This window comes from Typopeltis vanoorti, chromosome 12, assembly GCF_054136105.1.
Source record: "Typopeltis vanoorti isolate ZY-2024b chromosome 12, IOZ_Tvanoo_1.0, whole genome shotgun sequence".
NCBI classification, from domain to species: Eukaryota; Metazoa; Arthropoda; class Arachnida; order Uropygi; family Thelyphonidae; genus Typopeltis; species Typopeltis vanoorti.
This window is the reverse complement of record NC_143560.1, coordinates 21,882,835-21,904,229: the sequence shown is the minus strand read 5'-3', so window position 1 is coordinate 21,904,229 and position 21,395 is coordinate 21,882,835. Positions and strand designations below refer to the sequence as shown.

Sequence of the window (21,395 nt, the reverse complement as noted above, 5' to 3'; positions counted from 1 at the left end):
AGGATCAGCATCAAACAAAATTTCCTTAGCATGCTCAATGTGATGGAAAACTAGCTCAAGTTCTTTTGCAGTTAGCTTCTTATTCGTAACATTCTCTTCTTGTTCGCACTCATCATCTTCTTCACATGCACACTGTTCTTCTAGTTGAAGGAGATCATTCTCGCTTAACTGTTCTGAATGGGAATCGAGCAAGTTTTTCACATGTTCATTAAATCCAAGTTCTTTTCCAATTGTGCCAATTTCTTCAATAATGTTAATCTTGGATTTTGTGCCCGATAAACTAACAGGCTGGAGTTTAAAGTTACCTTCTGCATTGCATCCTAATAAAAGCGCAAGACAATCTTTAGATACTTTGCATCCTGCTTTAGTTTTAGCTAGGAAAGTTTTTGTAAGCATAAAGAGACCAGTTTTGTCGATGTTGAATATTTAACGATTGTCAAAATCACCCTCCTGAATTATTCTTTGCAATTCTTCAGGAAACTTTTCTGCAGAATCTTTATCAGCACTAACAGATTCCTCAGTTATTCTTATGTTATGAATCCAGTTTGATTTTTAAAACGGTCAAACCATCCTAAACTCGCAGTAAAGCTTTCATATTCCTCTTGAAATTTGGTCTCTTTCAATGAGGTAAAAATATTGAGAACTTTTGCCTGAATATTCTTGTACTAAGAGTTTTTTTTTTTTGGTTATAATCCTCAATCTAGAGTGATAGAAGATGCTCCATCTCGATCATTAAATGGCTTCTATTTCGGGTGATCTGTATGCTTAAAGAAGCAATAGCAACTTTTCTTGTTCTTTGTATTCTTTGCTCTTATTTAATAGAGTTCAAACTGTAGCGACTTGCTGTATTCCAGATCTTGCACAATCCTTATATTACTAGCACCATTTTCATGTCTCTTAATGACTTCCAGCTTTTCAGCTTGCTGCAGATTGGTAACAAAAAATTTTGCTTAATTTTAAAAAATTGCCTTACTGATTAATCACTTGCTAAAAGCAGGAAATAGTATCATATCACTCAATCGCACTAACTGATTATCATGCATATCGAATTCGCGTTAAGCGAGGTTTTCCTGTAGTCACAAACTCGTACTTTAGATGAATTCATTTCATATCAGAAGACTTTGAATAACATAACTAAATAGCTGCAGACAAACATGTTCAAGAAGACATTTCATACATAGGAATTGAGACCAGAACAAACTGTAAGCAGTTTTTTTTTTTTTTTTAAATGCTAAAATGCTAGTAATTTCATTATTGCTGATCATTGCCAGTCCTCTGTACCCATTCTGTGTAAAATGGTTATCATATACTAAAACATTTAATATAGAGAAAATCTTTTGCACATGGTAGAACTTTAATATTTAAAATCTACTGACAGGTACACAGCAACATCAGTATAAGCAGCCTTGAAGGCTATTGTCATAATGTTGTAAATTGCTATTCAGTATGTGAAAATAAGCAATATCAAGAATAAAATTTTTGTTGCTAATACATATGCATTTATATTCCAGTCGCAAGTAATAGAATTTGGTTGGGATACTATAAAAGAATGGGAATATGATGATGAAGGCATGGCTTTTAATTTTCAATATACTCGACCAGACAAAAAGCCTCGAATAGTAAAAATTTATACACCATATGTAAGTATGTTTGATTGTTTTAGATTTTTATAATTATTCTCTGTGTGTGTGTGTGTGTGTCTTTAGGAAGTATTAATCATAACTAGTTGAGAAGAAAAGGCTGTGATTTATGAATGCGAGATGAGTTTCATTTCATTATTTTGGATTTGGATTTAGACGTCCAGAGAAGATGTTAAGGGCAAAGGAATGAGGAAATATGGTGGAGGTGGGAAGAACAGATGAGCAAAGGATGCAAGACAGAAAATGTTATGGGAAGGTGGAAAATAAGTGATTCCATAGCTGGGGTTAATGAGTGCAGCATAGAGAATGTAGTGGCTGGAGGTTGGTGTGAATGTGTGATTGAGAGTGGTCATGAGGATGAGATGGTGTCCAAGAATTTGACAGACGTTATGCTGACCTAAAATGGAATTATACCACCACGGCATTGATTCCACTTGTGTTCAATGAAATTATTCTTGAATTATGAAATTATTTATAATTCTTGTAACCATAATGTGTACAAGTCACCTCACAGTTGATTGGTTTGAGATCTGATGAATTTTTCAGTGATTCAAGATTGGTGATGTTCTGTGTGTTGTCCTTGAGCCAATTCTTTACAGACAATATGGGCCCAGTACAAGTGAATTATCCTGGAAGACACTAGCTAGGAAGAGGACAACATATAAGAGTGTAAGTGGTTTGCTGTAAGGTGTTTGTAGGCCACATAAGTCATCCGTTGATGAATACGAAATGGAAATCTTAATTTTGACCATTGAAAATACAAAGTACCTCCAATACAATGATATCAGCCATTGCCCTGGGTGATGGTGGTATTACTGGTAATAATACTATGCATGAAGGAGTCTGACTCATGTAGTTTGTACCATCATCTGTGTGATACAAAAGGAACTGATTCATTGGACTAGCTCACCTCCAAACAACTGAAGTATTACCAACACCACTGCAACTCCTTTTGATGAGGGTGGAAATAACGTGTTTCTGCTCTTTGTCGGAAGCTGAGTTTGATATTTTTTTGTTTACGTGTACTCTAAACCAGTGATTTTCAACCTTTTTCATAACACGCCACACCTAGACTAATTATTAAAATTCTGCGGTGCATTAAAAATATATTCTTTTAATTTTTTTGATGATCTGGCAAAAAATAGGCATAATTTTGATTGATTTACACACACAAGAAGATGGAAGACCAGACACTAATAAATAAATTCGCAAATTATGACATTATTTCTTTTAATTAATTTGTTTTCATAAATCTCACAGCACATCTGAAGACCTCTCATGGCATGCCAGTTGAAAATCACTGCTCTAGACTATCATCAACTTAGATGATGAAACTTAGATGATGATCACTGCTCTAGACTATCATCAACTTAGATGATGATCACTGCTCTAGACTATCATCAACTTAGTATAATGTAATGAAAATAATTATTTATACTAATTTCTTTTATGCTCCAAAAATTTGAGAATATTTCTGCTCAGTGCACAACCACACTTAGATTTTTTTTTAGTATTGCTTAATGACAAGAGATTTGCTGTATGTTCTTTCATGATTTCATTTGTAAATGTGCTGAATTTGATGAGTATCTTTGTGGGATGACCATTTTAAGAACACAATTTCACATGCAACATTTCTTAGTTAACTATGTACTTTAAATCATATTCATCACTGTCTTTATAATTTAACTGCTTAGCTTTATAGAGCAGGATAAGCTGGACTGCTAATACTACAATATTATTTAAATTGCAGTATGTATTCATGTTTGACTGCTTTGAAAGGATACAAGAAGAAAGAAGTTGGCCTGTTGGTAAGTACATTTTTAGTATATTCTTGAATGCTGATGTCATCAGGTTCCTTTCTAATAGCTTAGAAAAATTAATGAGATGAACAGGATTGCTTCATTTTTAATGATTTTGTAATTGATGCCAACTGTTCATCCTACTAATTTTGTAAAGAACTCTACGATCTATGGGCTCTAGTCTTTGATTGCCTTTTATTTCTAACACAACTCTCAAATCTATAAGCTAAGACTGGTCTGAACACTGTCTTGTATATTGTTAGCTTAATGTTCTCAATTGTTTCATATAAATTTATTCAGGAGATAGAAACCACAAGTTCTAGTACATCTGTTTGCTAAGGCCTAAAAGCTTGGAGGTCATCATGTTATATGTTTAATGGGGTATCAACAGCACTTGGAGACAATTACAAACTATTTTACTTCTTCCAGTAGTTCATCTCAGTCACACATTTTCAGGGAGTATAGACTAACACTTAGAGTGTGTGCGTGCGTGCGCGCGCGCGCACACACACACACACACACACACAAAGGCAACACAATACTAAATGAAACGTGCGTGAACATTAGGGTCCTGTCTAGGTGGGGCACTCTCTGTGAGCATCTGCTGATGGCCTCAGTTGTAAATCAGGATCTCTGAGGATTAATATCTCCCATATTTTGAGAAGTTTCTTGCATCAATATTTATTTAAATTGGGCTGATTTTTGAGGGCAGCTGCAGATCCTAAAAAACAGTCTTTCTTTTCTAAATTTGCTGTGATGGAACATGGTGGTTTTTTACATTTGATCCTGTGGCATCAATTGCATGATCCACAAGACTTGCTTGACCATAGTCATGATTGCAGACATTTTTTTTGTGTTCATCTATGCAGATGATAACTGATCTTGTCTATCCAAAGCATGCCAACTTGCAGGAACATTGAGCTTTATATGCAACAAGAACTGAGAAAGGAGGGAGCTGATTGTTAGTGAAATGGATAAGGGTACTAGTTTCAGGTGGGGCTTAAAAGCTGTGCAGAGGTTGTATTTCTTTAAGAACCTGGCTTTTTTTTTTTTTTTTTTTTCAGATGTACCCTGGATATAGGGAATGGTGATGGCATTCCTAAATCCTTCTGAAGATATGGTCATGGACTGGAAGAAAGGATTGATTATTATTATTATTATTTTTTTAATTCTGTAGGAACTGTAGCTCTTCAATAGGAAGGTGTCGTGTATATAGATGAGTTCAGTTCTGTTGAAAGAGAGACTTCACTGGAACAAAGATTGTAGGCTCTATTGGTTAGTTTTGATAATGTCATATTGAAAGAGAGAGGTGTTGGGGGGGGGGTGAAAGAATAAGTTTATGAATGTATTTGCCTATGTGAGTGGGTTTCCTGTATAATTGTAAAGGAGAGATTACCATAGGGAAGGAAGGAGTGTAAAGTGTCTGGGAACTGTGTACTGTTGTTAGTTTATTAGATGGAACTGTTGTTCCATCATAAACTGGATTTACTAGTGCATCTTGGAACTTTATTCAGTTGTTAATTCAGCTGTGGCATAAAACATTGAATATTTTCATATATCAGCAGAATCTGCTACAGCATTCACCTATAAACTTCTTGAAGAGCAGCAAATTTCAAGTAGAGCAATGGACTAATTTCAAAATGGGAAATGGGATTTATTTCTTCCTGTGATTGCATAGAAGGCAGGGAAGAAGTAAAGGAATTGTTTTCAGTCATAAATAGGAAATGTGTTTGTTAGAGACCTGAAGAATGGAGTAAGAGATGAATCTCAGATATATAGAAATGTTTGAAATTTGGGGGGGGGGCACTACTAAGTACTTGCTGGATTTCTGTTCATACATAGACTAATCATTATCATCACCATGTTCCAACATAAATATGTATATAAATTCACATGGAGAAAACAAAATAAATTAGAAAAGTCACTGATTGTTATTATTCATAGTGATATCTTTACACTGTTTCAGAATATTATTTTATATCGGTATCAAAATGAGTATCACTCTTAAATGAAAAATATGTATACTGAAGATTTAAACTGAATCAGAGTTGAACAGCTTTTATTGATGAAATATAGACTTCTAGGGGAAAATAGTGAAAGAATATGAAAACAGGAAACTCCTCAATAAGCCTTATAACAAAATCCACAGAAAACATTGATTCAGCCAAAAAGAATGTAATAGTTATTTGCAGGGTTAGAAAATGCAGTTTCATGGGTGAAATCAAGAAATTAGAGGCAGAAGGGAATTGTGGAAAAGAAGAAATTATATTGACAAATAATTAGCATATGTCCTTATACAGAGAAAAATGTCTGGGTGGGTGGATGTTATTTGTAGAAATAGATAAGTAAAAGTCAGAATTTGAGAAAAATAGACAATGAAATAACATATTGGAAGTGATTAGGAGAATCTCTGGTGCTTGTGACATAATAAAACAAATACGGAAATACATACACGAGAAGTTTAGTAATACTTTATTAAATCAAATATTCTGGTGTTAAAATAACAGATCATTGCCAGTGAACTAATAGTTCGACAAGGTAGCATAACCAAACACAGTGGATTTCAGAAGATAAGAGCCATGCACTAGCATTACTATAGATTGGGAGTGATTAAAAAAACAACTCTTGCAGCTAATAAGAACTCCCAAATTTTAGATAAAGAAAGATGGTTGTTTATGCTTGAAGTAATGTAGTGCTTCAGCACTCTGCACAAATGCTGAAATATGAAATGACAACTGTATAGTAGGTAGTCTTAGACCAGAAGATTCTGTCGTTAGTGTCAACTCCATGCTGTGCTAGATCAGATGTGTGTTTATTATAGATGACATGAGATCAGTGTTCCTGTAGTCTTTTCTCAACGGAACATTCTGTTCAAAGTAAAAATGACTGCAATCACAATTTAGTGCTCACATTTTTATCTGTGAACAAACTTATTTGTTACCTTCCAAGGATAAATGGTCTCCTCTATCCTCCCAGGTGTTTACCAAGTTCCTTGAGATTGCCATCTCTTTTACTTTTGGCAGACAGGATTTTCTGTTGCAAAAAGAATATAGTAACCCCCAATCTTATACCAAACATAACAGGATCTTGTCTAAGCCTATACTACACCTTTCCAAAGAGTGCTGAAGTACTACATCACCCCAACTTGAACTGTAATGACTGTCTTTTTTTACCTAAAATTTGGAAGTGTTTTATCCTTACTAATTGCAAGCAGTGGTTTGTTGTATCACATCTTGCAATGTACTTTACTGTATTGTATTACATGTGCTAGTGTAATACAATACTGTACTGTATTGTATTACACTAGCACATCTTATATCTTTTGAAATCCATTGTTCTTAGTTCACCTTGTTGAATTATCTGTTCACTGCAATGATCTGTTCAGATCTAAATATCAGATTTAATAAATTGTTATTAAACTTTTGTCTATATATGTTTGTTTTGTAGAGAATATTATAAAAGGAATATGAAAGGTGAGATGGGTAAAACAAAGATGATGTGGACTGTTGAAGCATTCCTAGTAAAAGTCTGGCTTCATCAAGGGTCAGCTTTGAGACCCATCTTATTTGTTATGCTCTTGGATGTGTTGACAGAGATAGTAAGAACTGAATCACCCTGGATGATGATGTGTTGATTTGCAGAAGAAAGACTTGGACACTGGAGGAAAGTTTTGGAAGACCATGTTTTGAGGATCAGTAGAAATAAGACAGAGTACATGTGTTGTAGTGAAGCAGCAAGAAGTGTAATATTGCAGGACACAGGCATGCTAGGTTCAGTATACTTAGGATTATGTGTCCAAAGTGATGGATACCTGAACTTAGAACTCAATAGGATCCAGTAAGGGTGGATAAACTGGAGAAAAGTTTCAGGTATCTCTAGTGTGATATGAAAGTGTCTAGAAGTTAAAAGGAAAGATCTACAAAATTGTAGTAAGACCTGTACTGATGTATAGCAGTGAGACCTAGCAGATGACCAATGGAAGAAGTGAATGGATGTAGCTGAAATGAGAATGCTGAGACTTGTAAGTGGCACAACAAGATTGGTCAAGATCAAAAACTCATTGCTCAGGGGAAACAATGAAGGTAACCCAAATATCTAGAAAGATTAGGGAATCAAGGCTGAGGTGGTTAGTCATGCTATGCAGAAAAACAAAAGCTGTGTGGGAAGGAGAGTGCTGGAGATGAAGTCACCAGGCAAAAGAAGTAAGGGGTGACCTAAACAATGATGGCTGGATAGAACTGAGTAGAAGAAGTTGCACTGCAGCGACCCTACTTGAGTGGGAATGAAGCTGAAGAAGATAAGGAATCAGAAATAATAAAATGGAAGAAAGAATATTGTAAAAGGAATTAGAAATGATAAAGGTGACATTCAACAAATAAGGATATTTGGATCTGGAGTTAATTCAAAAATTGATTAAACAAAATAACAGTTGCAAATTAGTGGTAGAACTTTTTCAGGAGGAATTTAGTCACGAGGTATATTTCAATGTTGGAGGTTAAAAAAAGGCTGTCAAAATATCAGATGTGGAAAGTCAGCCAGACTCGATATTCAACCAGAAATGCTCAATAATAAAAGTTTAACATCATTATTATGCTGCATAATTCAAAAGGCCTTATAGAGCTTTCAATAGTACCTATTTACTAAAAAGGAATTTCCCTATTGAGTGCTTCAAGTAAGGTTTATCCTAACAGATTTCAGAAATACTAAGAAAAATCATGGAAGAAACACTTAATGAAGAACAAACTGCGCTTAGACCAAACTATGCTTAGGGATTGTCAAGACCAGGTTTTTACTTTAAGACAGCTGAGAAATCATGGAAATATAACAAAAAAAAAAAAAATGCATTTAACTTTTGTAGATATGGAAAAGGCATGTGATGAGGTGCCAAGAGAATTTCAGAACACTTCACTTATATTGTATTGTGGAGTATCTGATGACTTTCATTTAGATACTGCATTTTATTTTTTTTAAATTAGGCAACATGTATTATGCAATCTTATATAAGAAAAAATTGGAAAGAAATTGGTATAATTAAATGAACCTTCTCCCTCTGTTTACAGTAACATAATAGTTTCTTTTAATACTCTGCGGTGAAATTTAATTTAGCATTGAAATTAAATTCACTTGTTTGTTTCTACAACAAATTTAAAAATTATATAATTCATTTTGTGAAATGTTTGTTATTAAAGCAGTTTTATAACTTGAGTTTTTTGTTATAAAATATCGTTAAACTTGTGCAATGTTTCATAATAGTGATGGAGACAATGTACAAAATTGAGTTTTTCAAGATTTGAGAACTGCGTTAAATTTCGGCCAACAGATATCAACAAACTATCATTATTTTACTTTAATAAAGTGAAACTATAATAACACTCTTTCTTCTCTGAAAGTTTATTTTGCATGTTGTTTTGTCCTACCATTCAAGGAGTGCATCATTGAGTGATACTAGCAGTTTGAAGCTGGTGTGTGCAAATGCAAACATATTGAAGTACCAATGCAGCCAAATAACAGCTGTTATTTATGGTTGTTGTTGAAATTCATATTCTCATTGGAATGAGAATATGAATTTCATTTAGAAAGGAGAAATAATTTTAGGAATGTATTCCCAGAGACCTATAGGTTTATTTGAAAGTATTTTTTATTTCTCTCAAATGATGTACAACCTCCAGAAAATAAAAATCTAGAAGAAGGCCTCTAATTTTATTCTTTTAAAGGAATAAAAGTAGCTTAAGTTTGGAAAGAACAAGTCCAGTGTTTATGTAATCCTGCATTTGTTCCTGTCAACAGGTGAAACTAAAGATGGAACATTTTTGTTGAAGCAGAAAGTTGCATTTCTCTTCTAAATAGTGTTCATGATAGTCTGTGTGTATTACAGAATATTGAATTCATGAAGAAAACTATTATTCATACAATGATAGGAATTGAATTCATAATGAAGGATTATTTAGAGAACTACAAAGCCAACAGTTACTCTAAGTATTTTCTCTTCATGGATAAGTTTGTGAAGTAAGGTAATTATTCCAGTATTATTTACACCGATGTTCTGAGTTAGGACAAGGTTCTTTATTTGGAAAGAATGTTGACTTTGAATTAGTGATACAGCTCTCATTTAGAAATTGAATGAATTGATTGTATTGGAAAGCCAGAGTTGTTAATTCTGCCCCCCCCCCCAAAAAAAATTTAATGTGTGAGCATGAGTAAGAAAGTGTATCTTATGAAATTCTTTTTAATGAATTTTATGTACATAGTTATATTTGTATATTTATTTTAATTAAACAATGTTTATTTTGTATTAAATCTCTCTTGTCTTCGTCATAAGACTAAGTAAATGCAATATGAGATTTCAATAATTTGGGAAAAACTATAATTGCATTTTTAGAACAGATGAATATATTGGAAAGAAACCAGAAATACTTGTGGTATGAACCTAACCTATGTTTTCTTAGGTGCAGGAAATGCAAACACATAGGATGGCCATAATTAAAGAGGAGGTACTCAGAGTTCTGTAGCAAAAAAAAAAAAAAAAAAAAAAAATGTTTTAGATGAAATTCAACCAAACTTAGTGTAAATACACTCTGGAACATGGGGTTTTGATTTACAGAAAAAAAATAATAAAGTAATATCAGAATGACACAAAATTCTGCTACCAGGGGAGATTTAGCATTATAAGTGCATGGTTGGGATTAATTAAACAGTAATGGCTAGAAGAGACAAATCAGTTTTCATGTTCGTATAACTTACAGATATGGTTCAATATATCCTCCTTTCGGATGTTTTAAGAACTACATTCTGTGATTAACATTTTATACAGCAGATCTGTATTGATTTGCCTCACATGCTACATTATTCTGTCTTTCAAGGTTGCTAAATCGGGAACATATCCTTCATACGCCACTCTTTTCAGATGGCCTCACAACCAAATGTCACAGGGGTTGAGATCAGGCAAATAAGGTGGCTGTGCTGTGAGAAATGCATGACTAATCACTGTCTAGTCCGTGAAGAGTTTTCGTAACATGCACTGTACCAGCAATCCGATGTGAGGTGGTGATCCATCCTGTATGAATATGGCAGAGTCAAGGCATCTTTGCTACTGCAGTTGCGGAACAACAAAGTTGTGCAGCATCTCTCGATACAGCAGAAATGGTACAAGTCACTGATCTTGTCGGGCAAAGTTCTTCAAAAAAGTACAGAGCAATAATGAACGATACACTGAAAACACCACACTGTGATTTTCGGTGAGTGCAAAGAGATCTGATGGAACATATGGTTATTTGCAGCTCAAATGCGGCAATTGTGTGAGTTAACGCTATCATTCAGATAAAAATTGTCACATCACCCTACAAGATCTTCCACCGCCATACATCATCCACCTCCATTCAAGCTAAGAATGTCAGGACAAACTGCAGTAGAGTTTCCACATCACCATGAAGCAAAGCTTGAGTATGGGGGATCTTGTAGGGGAAAAACTTCAGCATTTGACACAGGATTTTCCACACAGTTGACTGTGGCATGTCCAGTTGCCTTGATGTTGCCAGAGCATTGCTGGAGCCTTGTGTGTTGTTCATTCCCTGTTCCATGACAGCAGTTGCAACTTCATCAGCTTGTTGAGGAATAATCTGTTTGTGCTCTTGTCCTGGCCTCATTGCAAAAAAATCTGCTATTTTCAAATCATAAAATCATTTTTCTAAGATTTGTTATTGTCATCAGAACTTTTCTCCTATCCTTCAAATGCTGGAATTCTCAAAGTGCGACATAAGTGTTACCGTGTTGTTGATAATAAAGCTTGACTAGCAACACACATTCTGGTGAGGTGAGATCCATAGCACTTGAGTCTTATCAGAATGACACAGATCCATTTCAGTCTTCCTTATCCACCAGTCTGTCAGTAGAAACAGTGTGATTATGCAAATATCATGTGATTCTAGTACCAATTGTCCCCTGGTTGCAGAATTTTGTACTTTTTTTTTTTTCCTGTAAATCCCAAAACCCCATGTTCCAGAGTGTACTTAAATTCAACCAAACTTGGTGTAAGTTTGGTTGAATTTTGTCTAATGCATTTTTCATTACAGGGTTCTGGACACCTCGACTTTAATTATGACCACGCCGTGTGTGTAACACATCACATTTTTAAACAGTGGTGAGACATTATACTAAGCAATATATAGCCCATGCTGAAGTTGTAAGTCAGCAGTTAGGTCTGAAGGATATATAGGAAGAAAGTTTGATGTAAAATCATGAAAAATAAGGGTACACACTATCTCAACTTTTAGATGGCATTAAGATCAAAGGGACACTAAACCTCATTTAAAAATTGGAATTATTAAACTCAACACTTTACTTTATGCAGTTGTGTAATTCGACTTGATAAAAATAGTATGTTTTTTATAACTCTTGAAGAAAATTGAATAGCTGCAGTAACAAATTTGTAGTAAAAATCATCGAGCAGGAACATGTAAAACATCAATAGTATTCTTAATGGATTAATGTATATGTGTAAAAAAAAAAAAAAAAAAAAAAAAAAAAAAAAAACTTCAGTTAGTGACACATAATTTTTAGTGAAGATGGTGAAGTAAATATAGATAATATAAGCGAAGCTGTGAACCAGTTGAATAAGTTTATTATATGAAATAAGGGAATAAGAGAGAAATTAATGAGATTACTATACAAAACAGCTAAACTGATTTTAGCTTAATGATTTCAATGAAAATGATAAATGTTTATTGAAGATTAGAGATTACAGATATGACTTCCAAGGAAAATTATGGAAGTGAATTGATGGTTAACATTAGCAGAACTATATCAAAAGCGAAGATATTATATAAAAGAACTTTTTATCATTGCCTTCATAGCACTAGGCTGTCCAAAGAAAGACTATTATAGGTTTGATTCTAGTCTCCAACTAGAGAAACTTTAAGTATTTCTTGAGCCATTTCCCAAGTTGGTTGATCTTGGACACAGACAAGTAAGATTTGCAGTTTATATTCATTCATAAGATTCATTAATCCCATAGCTTAAAAAAATAAGTAAATTCTAGAAGTTGCACTATTTCAGACATAATATATACCTGTTAGGATTTAGGTTCATGAGTGGCAACACTGGTCTGCTGTAATCTCTCACTTGAAAGTCTTAGTTCATTGATATCCTAGACCTCACTTGACATTCATTGATGCGTGAATGTCAAGGAAAAAAATCCAGAGGAAGACCAAAATCTAGGTGTGGATTTATGCATTTTGAAGTGCTTTAGACAACCAAAATATAAGATCTGACAATATTAGTCCTTAATATAGCAGATTAATTTAGAAGAAATTGAAGTTGTGAAGATACTTCACATACACTTTTTGCTTATGCTTGGTTAAAGGATTAAACAGGAATATAATTTCTTGTCAAGTATAATTATGTGGCATTGTCATTGTATCTTCTAGACCTCTTGAAGGTACATATCAGGAAATTATATAAAAACACAGTCAAATATTGAAAAAGTAGGAGGAGGTTGCCTGCAGTTTCAAAGTGGCTATATTTTTATATTATTATAATTATTAAGAGAGACCTCCAGGGGGTCAGAGACTCATCGAGGGAGGCCACATACTACACACACACTAGCTATCATACTTATTCTTGAATTCATTCACACTGCTTGCACTCAAAACATCCAATGACAATCCATTCCAATCGTGCACCACCCTCCGAGAGAAAAATCTAGCCCTCACATCCTTCTTGGCAGCCTTCATTCTCAGCTTCCAAGGATGCCCTTTCATCGTCTCCCCACCCTCCATAAATTGAAAAATTCCATCAATTGAAATCCTGTATAACCCTTTCAGAAGTTTGTAAGTCTCAATCATATCACCCCTTTTTCTCCTGTTTACTAGTGTCTGCAGTCTACAAATTCTCAATCTGTCTTCATAATCAGTATTCCACAATCCTGATATCATTTTTAACTTTCCTTTGCACTCTCTCCAATATATCAGAATTATAACGGAAACCAGGAGACCAGACGCGCACAATAGTCCAAGTGAGGTGTTATCAAGGCCTTCTAAAGAGGCAAAATAACATCCTTATCTTTACATGCGAATGTTTGTTTCAGCACTGCAATGATCTTTTGAGTTGTATTTGCAATCTTTGCCACATGGCACCCAAACTTCAACTTCCTATCTACTAACACTCCAAAATCCCTAGCTTCATCAGTTTCTTCTAGCCTAATCCCACCAATATAATACGACATTGGATATCTAATCATGCCGAAGTGAATGACTTTACATTTACTGACATTGAACTGACACCCATTTTCCCATGCCCACAATTCCAGCCTATTCAAATCATTCTGCAAAGACTGCATATCAGCAGCATTCCTGATTACCCTACCTATCTTTGCATCATCAGCAAATAGCTGTATGTTGCTTGTCAAATCCTTCCCAATATCATTAATGTACAGATTGAATAACAGTGGACCAAGCACTGATCCTTGTGGTACACCACTTGTTACCTTAAACCTTGCGGACTCAGATCCCCTATATACCACTTTTTGATAACTATCTGTCAGCCATCCTCTTATTTATGCTAATATTGTATAACCGAAACCCAATTTCTCTAATTTATGTAGCAGTCTGCCATGCTGTATTCTGTCAAAAGCCTTAGCAAAATCCAAAAGTATCATGGTGTATCCATTCCCCTTGTCTAGTTCAATGGTAACATTGTTATAGAATGTGAGCAAGTTGCTAAAACATGACCTTCCCTTAATAAACCCATGTTGTTCATTGCAAAGTAGATATTCACTGTCAACCCATTTCTGAATGCAGGCCCTAACCAATTTTTTCCAAAATCTTCACCACCACTCCTGAGATACTAATTAGTCGATAGTTGGATGCATCAGTCTTTGCACCACCCTTGTGCAATGGAATTACCATACATTCCTTCCATTCCTGCAAAAGCTTCCCTGTTCTGAGACTCATATTAAACATCCTGGTCAAAGGAATAGCCAGTTCAATTGAATACTCTGTTAGCACACGTGCTGATATTCCATCAGTCCCTATTGACCAATTCTTATTCAGTTTGTGCAACAGCTCTAATACCTCGGCCTCACACACCTGCATTTCTTCATCTAGTGAAGAGGTAACAGTGAGCTCAATGTTGCGTTCACCGGGTTGGTAGCTTTTAACGAAATGGGCACTCATTAACTGAACAACCTCTTCTGCATCTGTAACCCTCACACCATCTGAATTTAGAACAGTTATTCTTTCATTTTCAACCCACAAGAATTCTGTCATATTGATAGAATTCTTGTGGGTTGTCTTTAGCACGCAGAGCCAATTTCTTTTCATAATCATACTTTGCTTTCCGTACAACAATTGTGACTATTCTAGCCTGCTGCTTATAACATTCATAACAGATGTCATCCTTATGCAAACGGTATTCCTTTTGAATTGTCCTTTTCTTACGAATCTCTTGCTTAATAAGATTACACATCCATTTGACTCCTACTCTATTTATTCTTCGAACTCTCGGAACACATTCTGATATTGCATCATTTAAGTATTGTTTAAATGCTTTCCCATGCACTGTCGATATTCTTTCCATCCAGCAACCTATCCCATTCCACTGAACTCAGTATACTCCTCAGTTGGTCATGATTTTCTCCTTTGTAGTTCAGCATGTAACCTTTTCTGAATGGAACATTCATAAACTTAGTCACTTCCCAAGTGAGTACTGCATGATCACTGTCACCAACTGGAGACAGAATAGTTAGGTCTTTAACTGAAACGCTCCCTTATATAGCCAAAGTGGCTATATATATATATATAGCCACTAAGACTAAATATACATTTGATTAGCTCAAAACAACAAACTATTTACATTTTAAATACATATTAAATGCATATTACACATGAACACATAAGAAAAGAGCAAAGAAAGGAAAGGATAATTCCTTTTCATGTCATGATGGAAAAAAATAGTAGTTTTAATAATGGAGCACTATGGTTGTTTATTGTTCATATACACTGATTTTTAGGTTGATCTTAGTTTCCAGCTACATAAGGAAAGTCACATTATCTTCTCCAATCAACTGAAGGGCACTATCGTTGAGTTCCAGTCTGCACGGAATTGATTTAGAATTCCTTGTTCTAGGTGGTGGTGATATTTGTGATATTTGAGTAGCAGTCAGATGGTCAGTCTTACACTGGCTGTGGATGAGATGTTACTTGGATTCTTTGGCTGAGAGATGCTGGTTTTCTCGTATTCTTTAGGTAAAAACTATAAATGATAGCTTTGGTGGGAATGTAAATAATGTTACATATTCTGTGTATTGTTTGCTCAGTATGTAGTAGATATAGTAGTCTTCATATATGTAGTTACAGGTGCTAGAGGAAATGGCCATGCATATTTGATCCCTTTATTGATAGGACAGGTTAGGAAGGTGTCCTACAGGGTACCTTAGATGCTACAGAACAGACAGATCCAATGTTTTAACTTGAAATTTGTGGCATTTAGTTGGAGTGAGTAAGATGTTGTGCATTTTACTCAATCTACTGTATACCTGCATCTGGCCTGGTACACTTTGTTCTGTAGGGGAGATCCCACCAAAAGCTGAATGGTGTCTACAAGCATGTAGATGAGGATTAAGATGTTGACACAAGTACAAAGGGTAAGTCAGGATGTGCTGGAGTGAGATGGTGCTATATTTTCTTGAAATTAATAGGTTAAAGTGGTTTCAAAAGGCAGATTTAAAAAGCAAGTTCTTGAGAGATTTCAGATTCCTGGAAAGGTTTTCATAATGACTGTTTTTTAACCTGTTGATATTGCTGTTTTGCTTTGTTAGTTTTGGGATAAAAGGTTTCTATAGTCCTTATTCCTGCCGAGCTCCATATAGTGAAGAGAAAAAGGTGATCCTAATTATGGGACTCTTAATGTTACTATTTGAGAAGAGAGGCTCTTTAAGCACTGCAGCATCATTTCTTAAAAAGAAAGATGATCCTGAAGGAAGTGATTTTGTTTGTAAGGGAACTATACCCTGGCCTCTCTTGTTAAGTGGGTTAGATTGTCGAGTAGGTTTTCCAGTTGGTTTTATTTCAGAGTATTTGCATTATTGACTTTTGAATCTAATGGAGGAAGTCTTTGGGCAGCATGAATTCTTTGAAAGTGTGCCATAGCACACTAGCAGTCATATATATATATATATTCTTTCTCTGAATGGAGAAATTGCTCATATGTTGTTCTATTTATCTAGCACCTCTGTATCTGTGCCCAGTTGAATGAATTTTAGGCTTGGGTATTATTGCCAAGATAAATACTGAAATATGTTTGTCCTTCACTTGACCAGTTGCATTTGATTGAAGAGTCTGTTCTAGTTTTCTCATTTGTCTGCCCACAATCTAACAGCCTTTTCAGAGTTTGACTTTTCCCTAGAAGCTTGTGCTTATAATCTGTGAGCCATGTGGATTGCTTTCATTTCTTCCTCATTGCACGTGACAATTGTGACATCAGCATATGCTGATCTCCATATTCAGTTTTTATATATGGATTCATATGGAGACCATGGTGTTTATTTTTCTCAAAGGTTCAATGGCTAGTATATACAGTTGTCCAGAGAGAGAGAGAGAGGGCATTCTTGTTTGATCCCTCTAGAGTATAGTTAGCATGTAAGTAAGCCTGTTGCTTATGTAGGCAGAATAATGCTTCTATGTATAGTAGTTGGACCATTTTAATAATCAGACACACACACACACATCCAATTCCTACAGAATCTGGCCACCAGCCAGTCTCTCTCATATTCTTTGGCATTGTAATAGTGCAAAATAGGATAACCTCCACGATTCCTACTTTTCCTTCCCATGGTCTAATTAATGGTTCAGTTCTCTCATTCCAAATACTTGCTCTGACTGTTATAGAAATAATTTTAACCAGAGCAAAAGCTTTCAACTCTATTCCTTGTAAATTTTCCAATATCCATCCAAACTTTGTTTCTCCTAAGGTGGCCAAGGCAGTCCAAGAAGAAAATTCATCTCACAAGCATTTTTTTTTTTAATTTGTGGGCACTGAAATGCACTGTGGTTTAAGTAAAACCTCCTCCCCCCCCTTCCCAATGGAAAAATAATAATAATGAAATTTGATTTTTAGAGGATCAGATTTTTAAAGGATCAAATGCAGTGAACTAGCCACCTAATTAAAATAAAAATGACAGTAAAACCTTCTGGTCTCTTTCCCACCCTATTAAGTACAACTTCTGCTCTTCTATTTTCCTACATTGAGATATCATCATAACATCATCTAAATGTAAAGCTGAATTGGTATCATTTTTTCTCTTCCAACTCATGTATATATGACTGGCAATTTTTGGAAAGTAATCGGAAGATCCTGGATTTCTTGGACACTAATACCTTTCGTGCATCGCCAACAAGTTGGGTCCTGGTGGTATCCTTTCACTTATAATAAAAAGTTTTTTTTCCAGAATTAACACATCCTAATGAAGGACTATGTTTTAGTAACATAAATCATACCAAAACATAGTCCTTCCTTCATATTTATGAATTTAGGGACACAAAACACACATGTTGAAAAGATTATTTTACTGATTAATAATAACTTTACGTTTTGACCCCTGTATTGAGGTCATCTTCAGAAGGATACATGTGTAAAAGAACCAAGCTACATGCTGTTGCACTCTATACAGGTAAATTACATCTAAGTTGTTAAGTAATCTTTTTTCTTAGCCTGCCCTCTAGTGATAAAAAAAAAGTAAAATAAAATAAAAACTACAATAGACTCTGCTAAAATTCTCACGTGCTAGGATTCTTCTGGAATTATACAGTTTATATTGTTATATTACGATTATCTTCTGGATTTGTACAGTACAGGTTGCTATTGAATGTTCAGGGGAAAAAAAAAAACACTTCACCAAGTCTTCTTATATTGAGATTTTTCTTTGTGGTTGCTATGAAGGTTGTAGATGGGTCCTCCACATTCTTGGAATGGTTAGACCATCATTTTTATTCAGATTCGGATCATGTTTGAGCATTTCACATGCTTCCTTGAATTTCCGCTCGAACCAGGTTTTGGTGCGGTGTAGGGACTTGGTACTTTTCCAATCAATTCTGTGGTATGTTTGGAGTGCGTGGTCAGAAAGGCTGGTTTTTCCAAAATGGAGGTATTTTATGTGACGTTTGTGTTCATCCTTTCTGATTGGGATGGTTCGCCCCTAATGTATGGTATGTTACGTGTGGGATATTTCCTGTGGCAAAACAATTTTTACCTTCGAACTGAGGGTATAGCCATGGGCTCACCACTCTCCCCCCCAATAGCAAACTTTTATATGTAAGACTTTGAGCAACGAGCTCTAGAATCGGCATGGCTAAAGCCCAAAATTTGGCTCAGATATGTCGACGATATTTTCACCATTTGGCCCCATGGCCGCCAAGCACTAGATACATTCCTTAGCCACTTGAACAAACAACACAAACGCATCTAATTCACCATTGAAATAGAAAAAAACAACTCTCTTCCATTCCTTGACACACACTTGTCACACGTCTTCCTTCAGGCTGTCTCTCCTTCTCAGTTTACCGCAAACCTACACACACAGGCCAGTACATACACAAAACTTATCACCACCCAACACAAAAACTAGGGGTCGTAAGCACCTTTAAACACAGAGCTCAAACCATTTGTTCAAATGAACAAGCTCTTAACCATGAATATGAGACCATCAAACATACCTTTATAAAAAATGGATACATTATAAAAACCATTCACAAGATCCTCCACAAAGATACCACTAATAACAAAAAAGATTTCAAGAATGCTATTGTTATACCATATGTTAGAGACATTTCAGAAAAAATAGACAGAACACTACACAAATACGACATCAAAACCACCTTTAAACGCCCGATAAAATTAAGACACCTACTCAGTTCTTCCAAGGATCCCCTACCACACCTAGCCCACCCAGGGGTTTATAAAATAGATTGCACATCTTTCTGACCAGCAAGATAAGGGAAGTGGCACTCCCATGGACCCCTAGCTGGATCTATCCTCTCCTTCTTCTACTTTGAGGAAGACCCACTTACTTTAATCTTTCCTATAAGGCCTTATCAACCAACTCTTCTTACTTTATGACCCTTGTGCTATTAGAGTACTCGAGGGCCATGGGGTCTTTTCATTTCTGGCCTTACAACAACGTCCTCTCTATAAACCTTACTATATTTCTTCTATAATCTACCCTTTCCCCTTCAATATAAAATCATCAAACCAAATTCTGTCCATCCCAATCAGAAAGGATGAACACAAACATCACATAAAATACCTCCATTTTGGAAAAACCGGCCTTTCTGACCACGCACTCCAAACATACCACAGAATTGATTGGAAAGGTACCAAGTCCCTACACTGCACCAAAACCTGGTTCGAGCGAAAATTCAAGGAAGCATGTGAAATGCTCAAACATGATCCGAATGAATAAAAATGATGGTCTAATCATTCCAAGAATGTGGAGGACCCATCTACAACCTTCATAGCAACCACGAAGAAAAATCTCAATACAAGAAGACTTGGTGAAGTGTTTTTTTTTTTTTCCTGAACATTCAATAGCAACCTGTACTGTACAAATCCAGAAGATAATCGTAATATAACAATATAAACTGTATGATTCCAGAAGAATCCTAGCACGTGAGGACTTTAGCAGAGTTTATTGTAGTTTTTTTTTTTTTTTTTATCACTAAAGGGCAGGCGTAGAAAAAAGATTAGTTAACAACGTAGATGTAATTTACCTGTATAGAGTGCAACAGCATGTAGCTTGGCTCTTATACACATGTATCCATCTAAAGATGACCTCAATACAGGGGTCGAAATGTGAAGTTATTATTTTATTATTAATCAGTAAAATAATCTTTTCAACATGTGTTTTGTGTCCCTAAATTCAGAAATACGAATGCTGATCACTGTGTGACCTTAAAAGAAAGAATAGTCCTTCCTTATTTTTCTCAAGAAAAGTCTAATTTCTCTTTTCCCCTTAACTTTGATAACATCCAGTTCTCCAAAGAAGATTGTATTTCTCTTTTTTTGACTGACATCTCTACTCTCTCCTGGCATTACATCCATAGGTTCTTCATTTTCCAAAAAATTGGAGTCCTTTCTGCAACAGCTTGCAACACTATATAAATCACAGATCTGCCTAACCTTGGAATAGTTCCATGCATTTGGGGTGGTGTATCAAAATCTCCCTAAAAATGCTTGATACTGGCCAGAAGAGAGCAGTCCAACTGATTAGTAATCCCTTCCCTATCTTTTACAGATTCACTCTAATCACCTTCTCAAAAACTTTCTTTTGCTTGTTATACCTCTTCTGCTGAACTGGCCACAATCATTTCACCACTTACATCTTAATCTCTAACAACACAGGTAGGTAGGTCAGCAATAAAATTTGCTTCAGTCCTATCAAACCAAATTCTGTCCTTATTCTTTCATTCCACCCACTTCTATTCTACGAAATAGCTTTCCTAATAGCATGAAAGTTGTCCACAAAGACAGCAGTCTCTATCTGTTCAATAAATCATCAGATCTTGCATTTCCTTCCTTACCTTCATGCCTATACATGGTACCAATGTGCTATAGGTTTTTTGACCCTTCATTTATAGAGTTTATATGTATTTTTTTTTTTTTTCCAAATTGGTTTATTATTTGTCAGTTTCCTGATTTTTTTTTAAGTAACTCTTATGGTCAGTCTTATGAAGCAAGATATAGGCATATCAATACACCTATATCTTAGTCTTTCTCTGGCTTTTTTTGCATTTTTACTTCAAACACTTGCTTTGTAATCTTTCATTTCCTGTTCTGTGTGATTATACCATCTTAAATTAGCTGCATCCCAAAATATAAATATATGTCGAGTTTGTTTTATGATACCTTTATCATAAAATGCCATCAATTCAGTTGCCTAATTTTCCTCATAACTTGAAGGTTTGTAGAC

General features: G+C 35.2%; 1 protein-coding gene across 3 annotated transcripts in view; it reads left to right on the top strand.

Annotated features, from left to right (window-relative positions):
• Positions 1 to 21,395, top strand: part of Snx27 (sorting nexin 27) — a 279,474-nt gene that overhangs the window by 204,522 nt on the left and 53,557 nt on the right. For all 3 annotated transcript variants that reach the window (XR_016549182.1, XR_016549181.1, XM_090402014.1), the window contains exons 11-12: positions 1,512 to 1,640; positions 3,391 to 3,448. Coding sequence is in view for 1 of the 3 variants with exons in the window: in XM_090402014.1 (XP_090258140.1) it covers positions 1,512 to 1,640; positions 3,391 to 3,448 (187 nt within the window). In the remaining 2 variants the exon portion in view is untranslated. The remainder of the gene's footprint in view (positions 1 to 1,511; positions 1,641 to 3,390; positions 3,449 to 21,395) is intronic.